General features: G+C 35.4%; 2 protein-coding genes across 3 annotated transcripts; both read right to left on the bottom strand.

Moving 5' to 3' along the window:
• Nucleotides 1–610: 610 nt before the first annotated feature.
• Nucleotides 611–6,275, bottom strand: thumpd2 (THUMP domain containing 2). 2 transcript variants are annotated; one of them, XM_079632395.1, is made up of 11 exons: nucleotides 6,012–6,275; nucleotides 5,630–5,688; nucleotides 5,195–5,327; nucleotides 4,683–4,990; nucleotides 4,219–4,296; nucleotides 3,988–4,040; nucleotides 3,822–3,909; nucleotides 2,562–2,636; nucleotides 2,355–2,469; nucleotides 1,567–1,687; nucleotides 837–1,474 (listed from the first exon to the last, which is right to left on the bottom strand). In XM_079632395.1, exons 2-11 carry the CDS (start codon nucleotides 5,678–5,680, stop codon nucleotides 1,156–1,158), a joined length of 1,341 nt encoding a protein of 446 aa, XP_079488521.1. In that variant the 5' UTR covers nucleotides 5,681–5,688; nucleotides 6,012–6,275; the 3' UTR covers nucleotides 837–1,155. The 2 variants fall into 2 exon arrangements, with proteins under 2 accessions (XP_079488520.1, XP_079488521.1); XM_079632394.1 differs by lacking the exon at nucleotides 6,012–6,275 and having other exon boundaries at nucleotides 611–1,474; nucleotides 5,630–5,856.
• commd9 (COMM domain containing 9) lies at nucleotides 6,263–8,729 on the bottom strand. Its single transcript, XM_079632396.1, has 6 exons — nucleotides 8,352–8,729; nucleotides 8,131–8,256; nucleotides 7,371–7,510; nucleotides 7,232–7,266; nucleotides 7,030–7,133; nucleotides 6,263–6,815 (listed from the first exon to the last, which is right to left on the bottom strand). The coding sequence occupies exons 1-6, from the start codon at nucleotides 8,400–8,402 to the stop codon at nucleotides 6,678–6,680; spliced, it is 594 nt and encodes a 197-aa protein (XP_079488522.1). The 5' UTR covers nucleotides 8,403–8,729; the 3' UTR covers nucleotides 6,263–6,677.
• Nucleotides 8,730–9,084: the final 355 nt, after the last annotated feature.

Below are 9,084 nucleotides of genomic sequence, written 5' to 3'. Positions count from 1 at the left end.
CTCCAAAAACTATTTTGCCACAACTTGGGCTCTGGGTGTGTTAGGTACACTGTATTTGAAATAATTGGAACCATTTGTTTTCCTGAACCCAACTAATTTGACCATTTTAGGTCAATATTTTCCACCCGGAAGCTGTTCTGGTGCTGAAACGGCTGCTTAAAGTCTCACATTGCTAAGCTGTATCAAGGCCCAAATGGGGAGAATTTATTTTGAATAGGACCACATTATAATGTCTGGGGGTGTTTCTGTCTCTGTAATGTAGTATCTGCTATACCTACAAATCACTTTAATGTTAAAGCACTGAAAAACAACTTTTTTTGGAGCAATATAGGCAAGTTAAACTCCAATTCAACAGAGCAAAACAAAATACATTTGCCTAAGTGTTTCTAAGGCTTTTCAAACTGCTAAGATAAACAAACTAAGATAAACAAGTTGATGATTTTATATGGTGCAGTATCTGTTTCAGTAGGTTTATAAACACAAAGTACTGAATGAAATTAATACATGGGATAGATATTTCAAATGAGTAAACATACATTTAATAATAGATTGTATATAGATTATAGATTATATATATATATATATTTATATTTATATAAATATATGTCTAACAAATGTGAGTGGTGCTTGCAGTGGCAAAACTCGCCACTCGGTTGCTAGTGTGGCACATGATAAACATTCATAATAATAAAAATAAATCCTCTAATAAAAAGTATAAATAGTATACATCTATAATGGTCTAATTACTAGTGATAATATCACATTATAAATTACATAGAAAATATGAGAAAATTAAGATGAAATATAAAGTTTACAAAATATAAAGTTGCAATAATGAAAAAAAAAAACTAACTAACTGTGAAAGAGCCAACAATGCACCACAACCATTATACAACATAAAAACAGCAATAAAGTTGTTTAGAAGGCACTATTAGTACTGAGGTAATTAGTAAATAATAATAATATTTTCCTAAAAAAATTAATCTGTTTTCATTTGAATACTGTGCAAACCAGTCTCTCAGATCCATACACACCACAATCATATTACAATTAGTTGTTAAGGTATTTTTAATAAAATACAGCATAAAAATCTTTTAAATAGATTTTATTAGCATGTTGGTCCTTTGTTGTCAAGTCTGATTGTCCACAAGCATTTCAGTGCGAGTGTTGTATTTTGGTGTAGGTGTGTATATATGCATCTGTGCTGCCAAGACTAACCTTGTGTGTCCTCTGCGCTTGCAATGAGCTGATCAATAACGGTGTATTCGACGCTTCAGAGCTTGATTTGTGAAAGGTTAAGGTTTTCGGTCTGTCAGTGCTTTCATTGCATGTGTTTGAGGGGTCAGTGTGAACATTGTTTGTATCCGAGGAGTTTAAGTGTTGGTTGTGTTTGTGTGTGCAAATGATCTTCTTAAGCTGTGCGGAAAGCTGCAAACTCAGTAACAGAACAAGATGTCCACCAACACGAATTACCCTGCAGAAAGAAAAACACATTGACTATACAACTACAGCCCAAAAGTATAGAAATTGAAGGAGAACCAATACACATATGCTCAAAGTATGCACCTCTCCATCTCTCTCAGTAAGTGTGGCAGGGCAGTTGGCATGTCAGAGCTGCAGCTGAACTTCCTGCCAAATGGAACATCACAGAGCACAAAATCAACGGCCCCATCAGCAAGAGGGATCTCTGAGGAACAGAAGAAGAACAAAATTGGAGAAAAAGGCTCTTTAAGTTTATTCTCAAGAAAAGGATTTAAGCCCTTGTTTTAGTGCAGGTTCGCAATTGTCAGGCGCGTCAAGATGTACATAAATGTCACCATAAAGTCAAAATCAACAATTATTTTATTTTTTTATGGAATACTGTATTGCAGTATTTATTATAAATGATTTTATCAGTGCACATCATTATTTTTCTAAAATTCATATGCCCTTATTAGTCATTATCTTTAATCAACATAACTTTGCCTCCCTCTTGCAGCGACATCTCTTCTCTGATGACGTGTTTACAGGCGTGAGAGCGGGACAACCAGTCACTCACATGAGATACCACAACCATCTAAACAATTCCCAAAGAACAAAATCAAGTCCCGCACTACATTTCTTCTTGTTCGAGAATCCGTTTCACTCGAATGTGTGTCACAATAGCAAAGAAAAGACTATCGCAACTTCCATTTTATGCTGATTTTAACAATGCAATGTGGTCACACACATTCCTTACTCGATCACAAAATGTTTTATACCCCGTACTACATCTGCATTTATCGCTTGTATCCATATCACCCGAGATTATTTTTATACTAGCTGTTGGCTAAATGAGGTCAGTGATGATGAAAGAGGAGAGAATTTGTCCAAACCCATGGCGGAGGACCGAAGTAGCTGCACTCTTTCTTCCATCCCAGACGCTTTTAAGTTCTCTGCAGCTTTCTGCAACTGCGACGTCTCTGTATCCATGCCTAGAAATACAGCATTCTGAACACACACACACACACAACGTATACAGTCAGACGTCAATTCTGTGTGTGCAAGAGCTGCATGTGGTGTTCAGAGTGGTGTTTACGTACAGAATACTCCTGAGCTGCTTCCAACAACACAGCTCCAACTCCACACATTGGGTCTAAAATCACACAATCATTCAGCTGTGGAGAGAAAGACAGAAATATTAAAAAGCTGTTATTTTGTTAGTTACAGGGATAGTTCACCCAAAAATTTTAATTCCGTCATTTATTTACTTTCAAGTTGTTCTAAAACTGTATGAATTTCTTTCTTCTTCAGATATTTTGAAGAATGTCGGTAACCAAACAGTTGATGGACCCCACAACTGTTTGGTTGCCGACATTCTTCAAAATAACTTTTTAAATTATGACAGAATTATAATTTTTTGGGTAAAACTATCCCTTTAATATTGATGTATTCATTTTGGTTTTGAATTTGATCTTTAATTACCGGTAATATGAAATAACATGTGTATCTGTTGACATTAGTTAATGAACCTGAACTAACATGAACTAACAACTAACAATCTCTCTCATTAAGTGTGGCAGGGCAGTTGGCATGTCGGAGCTGCAGCTTAACTTCCTGCCAAATGAAACATCACAGAGCACAACACAATGAACAGTTGTATTTTTTATAAATTAATGTTAACAAAGATTAATATGTTCTGTAACAAATGTATTGCTCATTGTTAGTTAATATTAGTTAATGCATTAACAAACCTTAACTAAAGTGGACTTATAGGGAGGTGTTACATTATTATAATGTTACAAAAGATTTATATTACAAATAAAACATTGTAGTTTTGAACTTTCTTTTGAAACGTACCACAGATGCCACAAAGATATTACGCAGCACAAGGTGTTTTCAACATTAATAATACTAATAAATATTTATTAAGCACTAAATCAGCATATTAGAATCATTTCTATAATCATTTAACACTACTGAAAATTCAGCTTTGCATCACAGGAATAAATTACATTTTAAAATATATTAAAATAGAAAACAATTCTTTTAAATTTTAATAATATTTCCCAATATTACTGTTTTTACAGTATTTTTTTTTTATCAAACTGGTGGAGTATAAGAGACTTCTTTAAAAAAACATCTAAAAATAGAACCATTCCCAAAGTTTTGACCGGTAATGTACATTTTTAATATGCTTGATATGACGTCAAATCCCCATTTTTTTATTTTTCCTTGTAAAGATAAAGACTTGCCACCACCCACCCCAAGACACTGGATATACTGCTTTAATGCTGTTAATTTAATGATTCTACCATGTGCGTGTGTGCATTTGCATACATGTTTGTCATTCTGGACCTCACCTGTTTAGGGCAAAGAGAGGTCATGGCCCAGGCTATTGTAGAACGCAACCCGTTGTGTTTCATATAAGAACGACTGGCCAAAGGATGCCTGAAGAAACCACACATTATCTGAATTAGATCTTAAGTTGGTAGATTTAAAAAAATTAAATAATGTGAAGATACTTACTTCAAAAGAGGGATACCTACAACGCAATGGTCATCGCTTAAATACACATTCACCTAGTTACACAAAGAGACAACCCAAACAGTAACATTTAAATAGTCATGGCTAACCTCATTGTAACTGTAAACATATTAGCTTATGTAGTATATGCATTTATGCATTAATATTTGAATGCCTGTGGTTCAGTGTGTGTTTATGAACTTATTTTTTATTTTATTAAGTGAGTGTGCATACCTCAAGAACAGGCTCTCTCAGGTCCACCTTCCACCCAAGATGTTCTTTGATGGCCATCCCAATGGTACGACTCAGTCTCTGAAGACACACACACAACCACAATAAACGCCTGTTCACACCAAGAATAATGATTATAAAAGATAGCGATAACTATATTAGTGACCATATCAACTCAAAATATTTCATCCACTTTAAATGCCTGTTTGAGCTGTTTAAAGCAGAATGGATTCTGATCATTGTGAAAGTGATTTTAATTATATAATTGCTCTATGCCATTATCGTAATAGTTGTGGTGTGTGGACTCACCACTAATGACATTACATATAACACATATACACATATAATTTATTAAAATTTTAATTCACCTAATAATTTTTTTAATCCTTAGTGTCTGTTTATTACCAGATTTAGATTTTTTGAATTGAACCACACTACACATACAAAACACACACACACACACACACCTGAGCAGTATAAGAGCGGGCAATGACTCCACTACAGCGGCAGCTCACTCTGAAGGATGGTGTGTGCTGATGTGACTCCTTATCCATTTCACTTGGTTTATTTAATAAGTGTGTGCTTGAGGTGAGAGTGTGTGTGGATTCATCTGCTACAGTCGATCTCTCCTCCTCATCCTCCTCTCTCCTTCTCTTGTGTCCACGCTGCTGGCTGGACTGAAGCTCTTCCTGTATGGCTGTCCAGGTTAAGAGGGTCTGCTTCCAAATGTCTGGAGCTCCTACCACTCTCTCCTTTATAACAGCAGCTGCCTTTGCTATTAAAATAAAAACAGTGAAGATCAGTAAAATGGGTTGCCTGTAAGTATAATGTACATGTAGGATAATAACACAACTAAAGGCTTCTAACAGCCTGCAGACTGGCTAAAACCAAATGTGATTTCATTAATGCAAATAAGACTATGAATGGGACAGAATGGGAAGAGTTTGTTTGCCAGGGCAGACTTCTCATTCATACTCACCTGGGTTTTTGGGAAGTGAAATAGGTTCAGCTTTGCGCAGAAGTAAAAACAGCCTCTCTGCAGACTTGAGTTGTGTCACAGTGTACATATCGGCACTGCAGCAAAAGAACACTCTACCTGGAATCTGCTCCACCTGACACACAGCACACACAAAAAAAACTTTATCAACATTATGGAAATGTGGAACATGGCTTTAATATGCAGAGTAAATCTATCTAGTTAATATGGGCTGATCTTTGTTCGGACTTCTTTAATTTACTTTTATGTTCATTAAGGCATCGCTTACATAATTTTAAATGCCCTGTAGAGGCTGTCAGGTAATTTAAAAAGTTTTGAGAATGTCAATTTCATAGAACTTTACATACTTACTTTAGAATAACATTTATGTCATACAATAATGAACAAGCTCAATGAAATAAAGGGTGATCAACTCACTTGAAAAGCGCAGAGTTTGTGTTGTACCTCCTCGGCCAGCAGTTCCTCCATTCCCGCGCCTGCAGTGCAGTACAAGTGCCTTATCATCACTTCAAAAAAGCGAGCACCATTACAAATACAAGCAGCATGCAACTGTAAACACTGCTTTACTCTTCCGGGTTCACCCGCCTGTCAAAATTAAACCTCGTACCATTAACATGGACATTCTAAATATACCATTAACATGGACTTTCTAAATATAGATATTATAGATATAAACCTCTAATTTTCAATATTAATTTTATGAATATTATATATATATATATATATCCTAGAGCCTTAACTTATAGTGCTATGTCTGTTTTCTTGTATTTTTCGCTCGAATGTATTCTATTTATTTTACCATGGACTGCAAAGTGATTTTTCCGCCCTGTTTTTTTGGAAATGCCTTAGGTTCTTCATGAGTTGTATTTCTCTTGTTATTTACGTTTCTTTTTCCCGCTTGGACTTTATTTTTTAGTTAATCCTGTCTAGCCTTTCCATGATTTCACAAAAAAAAAAATGTAAAGAGTTATAGAGTTATTTTCCTCCCCAGACATTGCAGCTGAAACTTTTACATTGAAATATGTCCTAGTGTCAGGAAAGATTTTAAAGGTTACAGCGCCTCTCGTGGCCATACAACCAACTCTTTTAACTCACGTTATAAAAACTGTAAGTCATGAAAGTGATGTAATACCCAAGAAGTTGCATTAAGTCAATTTATTAAAACTTGCAAACTAGCTTAGCATTTTCTTCAGTTTACTGCTGTGAAAATTTCACATGACTATAAAAATTACTTCTAGAATGGAAAAAAAAAACATCAACGGACAACTTTTATATAACAAAGATTATAAACATGAAACAAACCTCATTTTAAAACAAGAACCAACTAATGGAATCAGATAACCCAGTTTACAATTCTTTATTTTTAATGTCCATTGTTTTGTTGTTGTGGTTTTTTGTTTTGCATCAAAAAAATTTTTTCTGAATGTCCACAGAAAGGTGTGGTGGCAACATCTGTCATTCTGCTCTACTTCCTTGCCACTGCAGTCAACTGGTCCCTGATGCGACCCAAACCGTCTATCATGGTGTCCAGTGTCTCTCTACTCAGCTCCATTGTAACTGTGGACTCACTTGGACCGTCGTTAATGCACGGAGTGTCCTGGAGCTTCGGTAAACACACAGAGTTGTGAGAGGTATTTTGAAAAAATTATAAGTCTGAAATATGGACTACCAAATATTACATTCATCAAAATACAGTTTTAAACCAATGTTTTATTCTTATTTCAGAATAATAACTGTTGTAAACCAATCTTAAATTAGACATATCTGGTAATAAATAGTCATTTTAAATTTCAGCATATATTATGTCTGCATCTTACTTTCATTTGCAACAGACAGGTTGGCACAGCCATACGACTCAAGGAGTCCGAAGCCGTTTTCATGTCCACTCGCCACTCCAAATCTACCAGCTTTGGCAGTGAAACTATGAAACATGGTTTCATTATGGACCACAAGCATAAAATTCAATGTCATCAAACACCTTGCATGCAACACAATGAAAATATGAGAAATCAAACTCACTTTGATTTGACAAAGCATCATTTCTCCATGTGACACTGAAATATTTTACATCAAAACATGTTATGGCCTTATCTGCAGGGTACATTTCTGCAGTACAGTTATTTGACGATCTAAAAGGAGGTTTAAAAGAAGTATCCACCTGTTTTCCAAGATAATTTTGGTGATCAGATTCTTTAGGTTAGAGTGGAATGATTCTGGGAAAATTGACAGGATCTGTTCCGGAGAGGTTAGATTCTGGTACACAACATCATGCGAGAGTGTGTGAAAAGCTGTCAGCAACTGTTGAGGAATAATAATAAAAAAGGATGTATTAACACCAACAACATTTATGTGGTTTTGTATGCTTTGTAAGGAACATTAACCTATTCAATCCAACCAATAACACCTGTGACCAAAATTTCCTTTTGGGTTCGAAGGATCTGAAAAGAGCTGCTAAAGTAGGCCTATTTCTCAAATGTATCAACTATAAATTAAGGGGGAAAAAAACATCTTGAAATTATGTAAACATGATTGTAAAGTCACATTATATCAAAGCTACTTAGTTTGCCCATCTGAAAAATACAGCAACCATGTTAGCCTATAATATACATGATCACATTAAGGTAACATGTGACCAGCAAACATTAAATAAATAAATTATTTATAAAGCATTGCGACATTAATTAATATTAATTTATTGAATCTTTCTCACAATGACAGAAAAATAAATGTAATATTATTAATTGCTTGCAACTTTCTTTTGGCTCTTATGGACCAATGAGCCATTTGACTCGGGTTCACACCGGTTACAGTTACAATAGACACTATGAATGAAACGCATACTTTCACATTAACATCTGAGTAAAGTACATCTGGTATTTTAGCTGGGAAATATTTAGAATCACATGGCATGAACCCACCTGCATCGCTTCACTGCTGGAAACAGACAGAGAATTGGCAGTTTTTTCGATTACAGACTGACGCTTGGAGGCTCCGGCTGGGAAACTCTCAGCGCAGATTTGACGCACAACATCTTTAGACGGAGCCTGAATCAGAAATAAATATAGTTGTAGAATGCACGGCTATTCAATGTAGTCAACAGAAACTGACAAACTGCATATGAATAAGTGACTGATCGCACCTTTAACAGCAGCTGCAAAGCAGTGAACTGATCCTCTGTAAGTAAAGCCATGTTTCAAACTGAAAGTCGGTGTCACGTGAATTCACGAGTCTAGTGTCAAAATAAAAGACCCTAAGCAAAACGTAGACGTTATTGCCAAAACTATAATGGTTTGTGTAGCATATATTTTGACAGGCTTTACGAAAACTTTGTATTCTCCATCTTCCCTTCTGTTCTCAATAAGTACAAATGCTGTTTTTTACTGCCTTAAAAGCTTTTAAGAAAGCTTTTGCAGCTAGTCACAACTACATACAAATAAAGTTTAGTTTAACATACATACTTTTGACAGAGGTGGTAGTGTTGAAGTTCACCCAAAATTATACTTATTTATTCACCCCCAAGTCGTTCCAAACCTGTATTCATTTATACAGAAATATGGGTAACCAGACAGTTGATGGGTCCTATTGATTTCAACAGTATGGAGAAGAGGGGGGGGGGGGGGGGGGGGGGGGGGGAAAGACTTTTTGGTAGTCAATGGGTCCAATGTCAATTCTGTTTACCGATATTTATTTTGTGTCCAGCAGAAGAAATTTATACAGGTTTGGAACAGCTTGAGGTTGAGTAAATGACCATTCATTTTTGGGTGAATATCCTTTTCAGAACAAGCCTATTCACAATAAGCATCATGTATATAATGAACACATGGCCAGTAAACATACTTAATCACTTAATAAATTCTGTAGTTGTATTTTCC

Source organism: Phoxinus phoxinus (assembly GCF_949152265.1).
Source record: "Phoxinus phoxinus genome assembly, chromosome: 13".
NCBI lineage: Eukaryota > Metazoa > Chordata > Actinopteri > Cypriniformes > Leuciscidae > Phoxinus > Phoxinus phoxinus.
The sequence above is the reverse complement of the archived record's forward strand: the minus strand, read 5'-3'. Positions and strand labels throughout refer to the sequence as shown.